We start from the raw sequence: 13,571 nt of genomic DNA on the forward strand, positions 1-13,571 counted from the left end.
GGACCACTGTCTAACCCCATATACAAAAGTAAACTCAAAATGGATCAAAGACCTGAATGTAAGTCATGAAACCATTACACTCTTGGAAAAAAACATGGGCAAAAACCTCTTAGACATAAACATGAGTGACCTCTTCTTGAACATATCTCCCTGGGCAAGGAAAACAACAGCAAAAATGAACAAGTGGGACTATATGAAGGTGAAAAGCTTCTGTACAGCAAAAGACACCATCAACAGAACAAAAAGGAACCCTACAGTATGGGAGAATATATTTGAAAATGACAGATCTGATAAAGGCTTGACGTCCAGAATATATAAAGAGCTCACATGCCTCAACAAACAAAAAAGAAATAACCCAATTAAAAAATGGGCAGAGGAACTGAACAGACAGTTTTCTAAAAAAGAAATACAGATGGCCAACAGACACATGAAAAGATGCTCCACATGGCTAATTATCAGAGAAATGCAAATTAAAACTACAATGAGGTATCACCTCACACCAGTAAGGATGGCTGCCATCCAAAAGACAACAACAAATGTTGGCGAGGCTGTGGAGAAAGGGGAACCCTCCTACACTGCTGGTGGGAATGTAAACTAGTTCAACCATTGTGGAAAGCAGTATGGAGGTACATCAAAATGCTAAAACAGACTTACCATTTGACCCAGGAATTCCACTCCTAGGAATTTACCCTAAGAATGTAGCAATCAAGTTTGAGAAAGACAGATGCACCCCTATGTTTATCACTGCACTATTTACAATAGCCAAGAATTGGAAGCAACCTAAATGTCCATCGATAGATGAATGGATAAAGAAGATGTGGTACATATACACAATGGAATACTACTCAGCCATAAGAAAAGGGAAAATCCTACTGTTTGCAGCAACATGGATGGAGCTGGAGGGTATTATGCTCAGCAAAATAAGCCAAGCAGAGAAAGAGAAATACCAAATGATTTCACTCATCTGTTGAGTATAAGAACAAAGGAAAAACTGAAGGAACAAAACAGCAGCAGAATCACAGAACTCAAGAATGGTCTAACAGGTACCAAAGGGAAAGGGACTTGGGAGGATGGGTGGTAGGGAGGGATAAGGGGGGGCAAGAAGAAGGGGGTTTTAAGATTAGCATGCATGGGGGGTGGGAGAAAGGGGAGGGCTGTACAACACAGAGAAGACAAGTAGTGACTCTACAACACTTTGCTATGCTGATGGACAGTGACTGTAAACGGGTCTATAGGGGGGACCTGGTATAGGGGAGAGCCTAGTTACATAATATTCATCATTTAAGTGTAGATTAATGATAACAAAAAAAAAAAGCAGTTCCTGTGTGGTGACGTCCAATGTGTTCTACACAATGGTATAAAGGGCATATAAAAGTGTAGGCAAAGGGTTTGTTTGTGCTTATACAGAGGATCAAAGCCTAATTTGGCTACCCCGAAAATGAACTAAGATACGATATGAAAAAGAACTTCCAACATCAGCAGTCTCTGGAAGACTCATGCCAGAAGATAATGATCAAAAAACCCCAACAAAGATCCACATGCTGCTACAGGTGTAGATGCACTCATCCCACCGGTTCCTGGACTTGCCATGGGAATGAAGAAGGAGATATCTAAGCTGGCCTGTGCATACAGTAAAACAACAAATTTGACTGGATCTACACTGTTGGAACTCAACCAAGAATTAGGATAAGGGCAAACTGTAGCGCTCCAAAATCTTACAACTACAGACTATTTACTGTTAAAAGCACATATGGGATGTGAACAGTCCACAGGAATGGGTTGTTTTAATTTGTCTGATTTCTCTCAGACTGTTCAAGTTCAGTTGGACAATATCCACCATATCATAGATAAGTTTTCACAAATGCCTAAGGTGCCTAACTGGTTTTCTTGGTTTCACTGGAGATGGCTGGTAATTATAAGTATGCTTTGGTTATGTAACTGTATTCCTATTATGTTAATGTGTGTGCGCAATTTAATTAGTAGTTTAAAACCTATACATGCTTATGTTACTCTACAAGAAGATATATCAAAGAAATAATCAATCTTCCCATGTTTTCTTCTGCCTGCTACTTCTATAGCTTTTCTTCTTCCTTCCTAATTACAACCCATAAATAGAATTCGTGCCTCATATCAAATTGACCATGTATCACAATTCTTCCAAGTGGTAAAGATACCTCAAGACAAATGCTGGGCATAGAAGCCACAGGGCATAAATCTGCAAAGAAGTAAAAAACTAACCTTTTCAAACAATAAGACTTCTCTCTCACTTACCAACTTTACATTTCCCTGTATGGCCCCGGAAGATGACTGGTTAGCCAGAGACGGGTAAGATTCCTCAAGGGAGGAACAACCTAAGACAGGCACAGTCGCAGGGGGGCCATCAGGTGAGGAATTGGGGATCAACAGAGGTGAGGCTTAGAACCCACCCCCCCACCGCCATTCTGAGAGAAATCTGCTGCATCCGTGGATGTTTTATTGCCCTTGTCTAGCTTGAATGAACACATAGTCTACAGGCACACACCTGATCATCTACATTTGCTCTCTTACAACACTAAACTATGTTTTTCTACCTTTATCTTGCATCTACCTACCACTTCAGCATTTTATTAAAAATAATAATAATAAAGAGAGAAATGTGGTATCCACATATAAATCAAGTATAAAAATCAAACGAATATTCATATTTGAACTGTTTATAGTTCATAATGCATGATCAAAAACAAAAGTTTCTGTGATGACTGCTCTTGTACTATTCACCATGTAACTTATTCACTATGTAAGAATTTGTTCTCCATGTAAGAACTTGTTCGTTATGCTTCAGAAGATTGGAGACTGATGAAAATTAGGCTTGGGGTGGATTAATGATTGTACATTGAGCATTGAGTCCCCTATACAGAATTTTATTGTTGTTAACAACCATTTGATCAAAAAAATAGAAGAGATGCCCTCACAAAAAAATTAATTAATTAATTAATTAATTAATTAATTAAAATAAAGTACACACTTCCAATTGTAAAACAAGTAAGTAACCGGGATGTAATGTATAGCATAAGGAATATAGTCAAAATATTGTGACAACTTGGTATGGTGATAGCTGGTACCTAGAATTATCATGTATATAAATGTTCAATCACTGTGTTGTACACCTGAAACTAATGTATGTCAACTACCCTTCAGTAAAAAATGATTATCTAAAAAAAAAAAACAATTCATCTATTGATCTATCAAAGGAATTTGGGGGTAGTTAATTAAAAATGTGATAGTTCATGATCATAAGGTCTTTTGCTTTGCTGTGATTATTACATCCTTAAGTAAAACTGTATGTGAAGACCGAAAAATTTCTCCCGATTTAGAGAATTGGTAATGCATCATGCAAAGAGCCCATACCGGGCAATGAGAAACTAAAATTCCAGTCCCATGCCTTTAACTAACATACTCCAGGAAGTGAGGCACATTTCTCACCCCACTGAAAACCCCACAAAAGAAACCCCAAGGTTTTTCTCCATCTCTAGGATAAAAGAGCAGTGTGGGCCACCTTAGGATACAGTGTACAGAAGGTACCAGCTTCTCCTTCAACAAGAGGAAGAGCTATTTTCTTAGGGCTAATCTATCCGTTTCAAGAGCTAATCTGCCTATTTAATGGATGGGAAACTGAAGCCAAAGGGATGATCACAAACTGAAGGGAGGAGGCAAGCAGGACTAGGTGACATCTAAGTTTCCTGGGAGCTTAAGATGCTGTGGGTGTTAACCTTTCCTCAGGTTTCTGGCCAGAACAAGGCCGTCCCACCCAGCTCAGACCAAGGGATGATGGGTCAGCGGCAGGATGGTGCCTGCTGATCAGTGCTGCTGGCACTTAACGCTGGGTTCAGATGACTCACGGTGAGTTCCATTCTAACTGCGGTTACATAGCTTCAAGGCCAAAAGCTACCAAGAAATGACCCCTCCGCTGGACTTTCATTCCACTTGAGACTGATAAAGCATCCCTCTCATCTTTGTAATGCTCCACTCAGCTCCCCGTGCCTGCAATTAGAATCAGGTGGAAAAGGGAGAAGAGAAGCTCCCTTGAACTCTTTAGGGAATTAGAACTGACAACAAATTGGATGTTAAATGCACAGCAGGAGGCAAGCCCTCCCAGTCCTTCAGCCACATCTTTCAAACCCTATTTGTGAGAGCAGAAAATTCTAAGCTCAATTTGAGAGTCACTGTAAACCCCTCTCTGTGCCAGATGATTTTATCTGTATATTTATATCCAAAGTACAAACAACTTAAAATGTTTACACTGAGTAGTAATGGAAGTCATGTGTCCAACACAATGGGAGGAAAAACAGTCAAGCTTTCTTCAGAATGAAACATCGAAGACATACAATATCTGTGGAAAATCTGGCTTACAAATACAAATGCATTGTTTACTTATTCCATGTAACTATAAAGATGCACTTTTACCCTTTGCATACAGAGACTTAAGTCTTTTTGTTTTTGTTTGGTTTCAGGGTTGCTTGAATATCTGGAAGTCCCATGGCTCCATACAGAGTCCCAAGGAGCACAGCCACACACTTTGCTATAGTTTGTGGTCTGCAAGTCTCTTAATCTCCCACTTGGAGGGAGAGGCAGTGAAGGATCTGTCCACCATGCCCCAAAGCAGATCAAAACAGTACAGAGAGCCCTCCCCAGATGTGCCTGGGGCCTCCGGCATGTCAGCCTTTCTATGTGAGCTCTGCAAAGACTAGGAAAACTACCGGGGCCGGCCATGGGCTCTTGGCATCTTTCTACTGGGAAAGAGCCCTCTGAATTTATCATCAACTCTGAGCCCGTGGCAACAGCTTCCCCTCAACTTCTGGTCACCAGCAATCTATACATGCGTCTGTCACCAAATTTGGAAAACTTTGGCCATTATTTCTTCAGATATTTTCTGCATGAATCTCTTCTGCGACACCTGTGGCTTGGCATGAATTTTAGAACTTTTGGTCCCCCACAGGCCTTGGAGATACTCTGTACATTCCTTTTTACAATTTTTTCTCTTCTTCAGATTGAACTTCTCCCTCCTTACCTTCAGATTCAGTGTGTCTTTCCTTTGCAGTCACAGTGCTCCTGTTTGGCCCAATGAATGATTTTTAAAAGTCTAATTAGTTGAAATTCAAGTCTAAAATTTGATTTTCCTTCTTCTTATTGTTTGTACATCTCTCTGCACTCTCATTTTCCCACTGGTTTCAAAAGTGTCTTCCCTCAGAAACTACAGTTGGTATAGCTGCGTAAAAGCCATTTTCTGATAATTTCAACATCTACATCATCACGAGCATCTGTTGGTCATCTGTTCCCTTGAAAGTTGATCACATTTTCTGAGTCTTCAATTATTGGATAATTTAGAATTGTATCTGATTCATTTTCAATATTATAAGTTTATGAGTACTGTTTAAGTTCAGAATGCAAATTCTGTATCATTCTATGTGGGTGACGGTTTCAAAGTCAGTTAAGTTTTCAAGGCCTTGGTTACCCTTCTTTAGAGCCATCCTGCACATTTGCTATGCAGGGGTTAGTCAGGGACTTGGTCCAAAATGAATACTCAAAATATTTTTTCATTCATTTTCAGTTTTTAGTACAGCTTGTTTCAAGCTGAATTGGAAATAATGGATTTTGAAGGTCAGTGACACATATGAAAGAGTTTCCCAGCAAACTTTATTAAATGGGCAAAGAAAACAACATTTCTTACATGCTACCAATTCCATTTTTTTGCATTTACCATTCTCACTTTCTATATGGTAGTTCATCTAATATCTTTACAGGTTACATTAATTTGATCTTTTCCATTTGCCTATAAAAGTACATGTCTACATCCTTTTGTGATTCAAAATCCTCCCCATGTTTGACTCTATTTTCCTCCTCAGTTCCAGCATATCTAATATTAAGTACAGTATAAAACAAAATTTTAAAAAACTAATCCTCTCTGCAGAGGCTACCACAGAGTGGTTTAAGTATGAAAAATTATCTATTTAGTGCACCAAGTACAGCTCTTCAGTTTTCAACATGTTGAAAATTAAGTCCCATTATAAAAATTTCCATATTGTAGTGTTGTACCTTCTGAAATTTATATTTTTATGTTTTATAACTTCTCCTGATTTGTGGCATAAAATTTTTAAAATATGTTTGCCATTACAGATAGAATGGCTTAGAATAGTTTGCCACCTTTTTTTGATTTTTAGAACTAATCGACACTACAAAGAAATGAGTTTTCAAACCATAAAAAGACACGGAGAAACCTTAAATGCATATTACTAAGTGAAAGTAGCCAATCTGGAAAGGCTACATACTGCCTGATTCCAACTATCTGACATTCTGGAAAAGGAAATCTAGAGACAATAAAAAGAATAGTGGTTCACCCGAGGGAGGGAGAGGAAAAAGAGATGAATAGAGCACAGAGGATTTTTAGGGCAGTGGAAATACTCTGTATGGTATTTTAACATCAGATATATGAAACCCATAGAATGTATGGGTTCATACAACAGTAAGAAGTAAGGTAAATTATGTGTTAATGTAGGTTCATCAGTCGTAGCAAATGTAGTATGGGATGTTGATAATGGGGAGACTATGCATGTATGGGGGTAGAGGAGATCTGGGACATCTCTACCTTTCTCTCAGTTCTTCTGTTAACCCTAAACTGCTCTAAAAAACTAAAGTCTTTATTACAATTCCTTCTTGATGCCCTGCCCTATAGGCATATAATGTAATGGGCTTGGCTTTTATTCTTGGAAATGTATTCTGTTGTATATACCAACCATATGTTGCTTATCCATTCTTTTTGAGTTAGGAATTAAAATACCAACTCCCTGCTACTATAAATAATGCTATGAATATCTCCCTTGTAAAGATCCCATTATGGAATGAGATTATAGACTCATTGGTTATATGCTTATTTAATTTCATAAAATGTTGGCTAGTTGTTCTCCAATACAGCAACATAGGTCCATACTTCATTTTGCATCATGAAGGTTCCTTTTTTAACCCATATCCTTACAATCATTTGTATAGATTGATCTAAGTTTTACCAACTCGGTATGTGTAAAATAGTATCTAATTTTTGGTTTGGGTTTTTCCAATAGCTGACAAGGCTGAGACTATCTTGGGAAATGTGCCTACCATTTAGTGGCTGCCAAGAGGCTGAGCCCATGTGGGGGGAACAGCATAAGGCAGGACCTACTGGAGGTAAAGAAGGCTGAAGCTGGCTGGATCATGGCCTGGCTCTAGAGCAGCAAATACATATTGTCCCTCAGGGAGGAGACAGTCAGTGGGAAGGTGGGAGCAGAATGGAGCTAACTAGAGTTCAAAACCTGTACAGAGCCCTTTTCTTTCCAGGAGACTGGGGCCTAGAACAGAACCCGGGGAATGAAGCCTTCATGCTTGACAAGCACAGGATTCATGATGAGGGCCATGGGATGTAAAGCCAGGGGCTTCCTCTCCCTGAAGGCTCTGGGGAAGTGACAGGGAAAGGAGTTTCAAAAGAGACAATGAGTTGTTAAAACACATGAGCCTGTTCCCTATAGTGGGGAAAATTCAACAAATGTTGGAGCTACGTGTAATCACAAGGTGTTCTCAAACCTACTATACACAAGCACCTCACATAACTTGCATGTGTACATGTTATATGGTACTGCTTAGATATGACAGTTAGGTTGCCATGTTGTGTGGGGCACGAAGGTTCTAAGCCTGGTTCAGGTAACGCCTTATCCTCACCCTTGGGGAGATTTAGTAATGTGGTTACCCTAGATACATAAAGTAATTTACTTTTGTTTAATCCACATCATTGTTTCTCAAGTTTTGATATGAAGTGCAAGATAAAAATTCAAGTTGATGATAGAGTTTATGTTGGGTGAAAGGGTTCCCCCCTGGCAGTGGTTTGCTCTGTTGGAACCCTGTGTGACTTACATCCCAACTGCCATACTGGTGTACTTAAGCACTGGCCAGGCCAGTGAGTGAGTGAGGAGAGAGCCTCTCCAGTCACTTGTTGTTCTTCAATATACATACTTTATTCCAGTCACTTGTTGTTCTTCAATACACATACTTTATTCTTGGCTGTCATCACTTTAACCTCTGGCAGCAGAGTTCCAGGGAGAAGGAAACACCCTGAAAGCACAGATACCCCCAAATCTGCCAAGATCTCAGGAGGTATGCATCAACTATATTCTCTGAACTTTGGGAATCTAGAAATTGTCCTCTAAAGAAAAAAGGTGAGAGGACTCCTACTTATGGAAGAGAAAGGGACAGAAGGCAGAAGGGAGGGAGGAAAAGGTGTGCATGCGCCAGTCTTTCTAAGGGATCAGATCATCTGAGGGCTGAGAGAAGGTTCCTGTAACTACGTCCTTGTCTCTGTGGCTCAGGACCTGTGTTCCCCACATCATGCTGCTCTGGGTTATTGTTATCACAGACGTAGTGACGGATTACTATAATTTTCTCATAATCTGGGTTCCCTGAATTCATTCCATAGTATGAGAAAACATGCTCATTGTTTATTTAATGGATGGGTAAATGCACAAACACCCAGCATGGACCACATCTATCATTTTTACTTAATTTTTCCACAAAACAAGCTCAACAGCATGGACACGAGGCAGTGGGCCTAGCCAAGGCAAGAAGACAGGGGAAGCTGCTGCTGCGTCGCAGTGCGTCTGCTGTGTCCCTTGTAAGGACGATCTTCCTGGCGCTGGTGAGAAGGGACTATTGAATGGGATGTGAAGGACAGTGGGGATGAGGGCAGAGCCCAGAGGTGAGCTGAGAGATTCTGCTCATCAGTCAGCACAAGGCTGCCCAGTACAGAAAGAAACTCAAGATGCTTCTCCATCTTCATTAATATAATCCAGCAAGGAAGTAGTGAATTCCAATGGAAAAATACTTAGAAGTCTCCCTGAGCTTGCTGCAGCCCAAGTAGAGAGCAGTGAGTTATTTGAGGAAATGGTGCAAGAGGGCCTAAGGGGATGAGTTGTATCAGAGAAACATGAAGAACATGTCGGCGTGAACTGGGCAAGGACAGGTTGTCCCCATGTGAACACTAGGACTGCTGTGAGTGAGGCAGTGGGCTGTGCTGATAACAGTGTGGGAATTCAATTACCACCTCTTCCCTCAGATCAGCACCAACTCTCTCTCTCTCTCTCTCACACACACACACACCCTATATTCCTTCATACCAGATACAGCCCCATTATTCCTTCCATTCACTTTTTCTCTCATACACACATGCCTTCATTCCACATGTATCTTTCGCATTCTCTACAAGCGTTACACAGATATACACTTCCACCTTCGCTCCTCACACAATCATTCTCAGACTCTGCTGTCTACACACTAACCCATAAATAAGTACAACCTTTCACACAGATAACTTATTTTAGCTCCCTCATTAGAGCCAGCCTAAGTGCTCAAAAACTCATATGCACTGAAGGGAATGCACTTTCATATACAGTCTTTCTATCCCACATACCACTTCACCCACAACACATTCAGCCCAAAGCCTTCAGCCCCTCAGAGAGCTGCACTTCTGGGAAGCACAAGCACACTTCCTCCAACACGCTCTGTCTGACTTCTCACTCTGTTCACGTGTATTCTCACACCACACAACACACATGTACACTGTCATTCACCATCCCCTCTTCCCAATGTCAGAAACACTCACCAGGTATGTCCCAGAACATACATGGACCTCCACACCTAAATTCCACATAATCCCACCACACACATACCTCAGATAAAATGTACCACACAGCATTCTGTGATTTCACATACATATGTACCTGCAGGCCATGTGCCCACATAGGAATATTCTCATGACCATCTCAACTCCCACAGACTTCACACACTTATTCTAGTTTTCTTATGTTTGAAATTTCTTTTCCCAGGAATCACCCAGTTGCCTCAAGATGTTCTTCATGTTGGGGCCCTTGAGGTGACTCGGCCCCCGGTCTGGGAGGAGCAGGAAGCTTCCTCCTCCTTTCCCTCCTCCTCTCCATTCCATGTGGGTCAGCAGAGTGAGTCCTCTCTGTTCCCACAACACACGGGCATGGCAACCATCAAGGAAATTTATTACAGGCGTGTCTGGCTGAAAAGAGATGTGACTGTCTCATGGGGTGGGGTGGAAGTGTTGGAGCCCGCCTCAAAAAAGACCAAAATAGTATAGTGTGTTTTTTCTCAAGCGGCCCAAAAAACATCTCAAGGCTTTTTAATATAAAAAAGCCAGAATACGGTTTTTCTGAGGAGATCCTCTTATGTGTCTCCACCGAAACGCCTGACTGACATGGAGTGCAGCTCGGATACCAAGGCCCCACAGGGGAGAGAGCAGGCTGGCAGTGCAGGGGAGCCTCCAGCCCAGGAGGGGGAGCATCCTGGCAGTACAGGGGAGCCTCCAGCCCAGGAGGGGGAGCAGCCTGGCAGTGAGGGGGAGCCTCCAGCCCAGGAGAGGGAGCAGCCTGGCAGTGCGGGGGAGCCTCCAGCCCAGGAGGGGGAGCAGCCTGGCAGTACAGTGGAGCCTCCAGCCCAGGAGGGGTGCTCCAGGGCCAAGACGCCTGAAGGGCTGGTGGGCCTGGACAGCAGCTTCAGGTGCGTGGGCTGCTGCCGGGTTTTCTGCAGCTTGGAGGTCCTGCAGGCGCATGTGGAAAATGCGGCCCGTGAGGGCTTCAGCTGCCAGGTTTTCAACCATGCCTTTTCTCGGATACATGGCAAGTACAAGAAAAGAGCACAAGAACTGGCAGGAGGAAAATCAGGACGATTCCTGGGTGTGAGTGGGATCTCAAAGTAGACCTACATGACAATCTGTATTGGGCCAACCTGTGCCAACGGCTTATCCTTTGTCTGCCACTCAAATTAAGGCCTATGAGCCACTACTACTGGACCTCTTTCAGCTCCTCTTTTTTGAAGGACTTTTCTGTTTTAGCTATTACTTTAACTGATTAAGCATCCTAACTAGCCCTTCAATAAATTGTTTTGCCTCAATTAGCCTGAGTCATTTACTGTTGTTTGTAATCTAATGTATCTTAATGGATGCAAATTAGCTTTAACATGATAATTTCTTCCTTTTTAATCACTGAAATGGTATAGGCTAGAAAGGAGTAGCACACTATAGTCCTCTGAGTTTGTACTGAAACAGTAAGGGGTATGTACTTATACTCGGTATGTATACTATGTTCTTGATTAGTTAGGAAGCTGTGTTGAAAAGGTTTACATATGTATACAAAATAATTGGACTTTAGTAGAGTAAACCCGGGCTTAAATTTTTTATCAACTCTTAGCAGCTTTGCACACTTTGGGTCAATGCTCTTGTCCTCAAACAGGAGAGCATGTTACCTAAAACAATAGGAACTGTGAAGGTAACAGACAGACTCAGGCACCCTGGCGAACACAAGGCTTGCTGCTTCTGAGCACCAGCCCTGGGCAGTGCTCTCTGGATTCGTGACTGTACTGAATATTCACCTGAGGCCTCCAGCCCTTTTTGTTTTTAAACTCAGAGAAGCTGACACTGCTCCATCCTTTCCTTGGTGTTTCCCATCACTTGGCAGAGAAAGCACTTTTGTTTTACCTTACGTAGGTCTTTCAGCTTGTTCCTCTCAGCTGCAGGAAAGAGCATCCTGAAGCATTCTCTTAAAAACATACATTCAATTTTCAAAGCTGTTGGCACTTCATCACAGGCAGTTTTTACACACTCATTCTCAATTCAATTCCATAGATGTAGAATCCAGTCTCTCGCTAACTCCTTGACACCCAAACCTGAAGGCTGGGAATGCCAAGAGAAAGCAACACATCTTGGAGCAGAAAACAAAATACAAAACCAAAGTAATCTGTAGAGCAGAATAAAAAAATGGACGGACCCTTTCTACATCCATTGTTACCTTTAAATTTTCACTTTCCTGATCCACAAACCATTTGTAAACAGAATCTAAAAGAACCAACCAACAGCATATTTATAATTTTAAATTTCACTTAATCTAGAATGCTTGGTTGCTTGGTATATGTTGCAACCCACCCATAAGTTCTGAGACAAAATACTGAGATACTGTTGTTACTTAATAATTAAGCTACCTTATACTGATCGAGGCACATCTTACCTGTAAATATGTTTCCAAACCTTGTCGTCGTTGTTCCAAGACTTTTGGGACCCAGTTCCTAACATGTTTAGAAGGGATTTCTGGAGTTTTTATACATTTCTTAAGCTATAAAGAAAGAAACAGGAAATATCACTTAATTATAAAGACATTATTTCGGAGAAAAAGCTAATAAAAGAAAGTGAACCACTGCTATCTTCAGTATAAAGATAGAGAAAAACATAATTAAAATGAAATTCTGCCAAAAAATTCTTTATTGTAAACTGTCCTAAATGTTCAGGTCTCAGGATAAGAGTTTCGTGTTTTTGGTAGTTATTGTTATTACTGCACATCATCTGTTATCTCAGATTGGAATTTTTTTTCCTGAAAAACTGAAGTTCAATATATGAATTATAAAGGGAGTAAATAAGTTTAGACTTCCCCAAATCAATGAATACAATGACATTTTGCTTGGAGGAAGTACTTTTCCACTGAAAAGTTTTTCTACAGGCATAAAAAAAACAAAATAAGATGTGATTGTTTATAATGATTACCCTGATAATACCTTCAAGAACTTGACCACATCATTTGGAGAGTTTCTTGAAGGTTCTATAATAGAATGAACTTCAGTTTTTTAAAACAGAGAGACTGATCCTTCCAATGTTTCTAAGAATTGGATCCCAATTCTGTTCATAGAAAATGATAAGCCTTCCTGGGCAGCAGTTTTAAGCAACTACATAAATAAAAAAAATTTCTACTGAAAATGGAGTTGGAGCTACCTGTGGTAGGCACACCCCACCACATCCACACCCTAAACCTGGGAATGTCACCTTACATGGCAAGGTACTTTGTATATGGTATTAAATAAGGGATCTTAAAATGGAGAGATTAGCCCAGATTATCCAGGGGAGCTCAATGTGATCACAAAGATCCTTGTAAAAAGGAAGCAGCAGGTCAGACAGAGACAGACTGGAAGATGGATGTGACTGGCTTTGCTGAGAAAGGAAGGGTCACGAGCCCAGCTGACCTCTAGGAGCTGGAAAAGGGGACAGAATAGATTCTCTCCTACAGCCTGCAACACCTTGAATTTAGCCCATGGAAACTAATTTTGGACTTCTGACCTCAAAAAGCATAAGATAATAAATGTGTGTTATTTTAAGACACTAAGTTGGTGTTAATTTGTTACAGCAGCAATACAAAACTAATACACTGCCTGTAAAATGTAATGGATTTAATTTTCTAATTAAAAACTTAGAAAACCTATTGAGGCAGTGTGTTGGGGAGCTGGAGCCAGTGTACTTAATGAAGAACATGCAGATTATGACCTGCTGACTGAGGAGGCATGAGCCACCCACACGGGTCGGTAAGTGGCTCCCGCAGCAACCGAGCTCCCTCTTTGGGGAAGGGAAACCCAGGAGGTCATTTTGATTGAATGTATAGTTTCAATAAACCCATACAAAGGAAGCAGAGTCACACAATTTATTATTTACAGATCCCAGAAGTTGGGAGGGGAGG

General features: G+C 41.1%; 1 protein-coding gene across 10 annotated transcripts in view; it reads right to left on the reverse strand.

The window, feature by feature from the left end:
• The window catches only part of SNX24 (sorting nexin 24), a 169,008-nt gene that overhangs the window by 53,906 nt on the left and 101,531 nt on the right, over window positions 1-13,571 (reverse strand). For 9 of the 10 annotated variants that reach the window (XR_005057802.2, XM_037005245.2, XM_037005243.2 and 6 more), the window contains one exon: window positions 12,081-12,185. The exons of the other annotated variant lie outside the window; for it this stretch is intronic. Coding sequence is in view for 8 of the 9 variants with exons in the window: in XM_037005245.2 (XP_036861140.1) it covers window positions 12,081-12,185 (105 nt within the window). In the remaining variant the exon portion in view is untranslated. The remainder of the gene's footprint in view (window positions 1-12,080; window positions 12,186-13,571) is intronic. 10 annotated transcript variants of the gene reach the window in all.

This window comes from Manis javanica, chromosome 14, assembly GCF_040802235.1.
Source record: "Manis javanica isolate MJ-LG chromosome 14, MJ_LKY, whole genome shotgun sequence".
Taxonomy (NCBI): domain Eukaryota; kingdom Metazoa; phylum Chordata; class Mammalia; order Pholidota; family Manidae; genus Manis; species Manis javanica.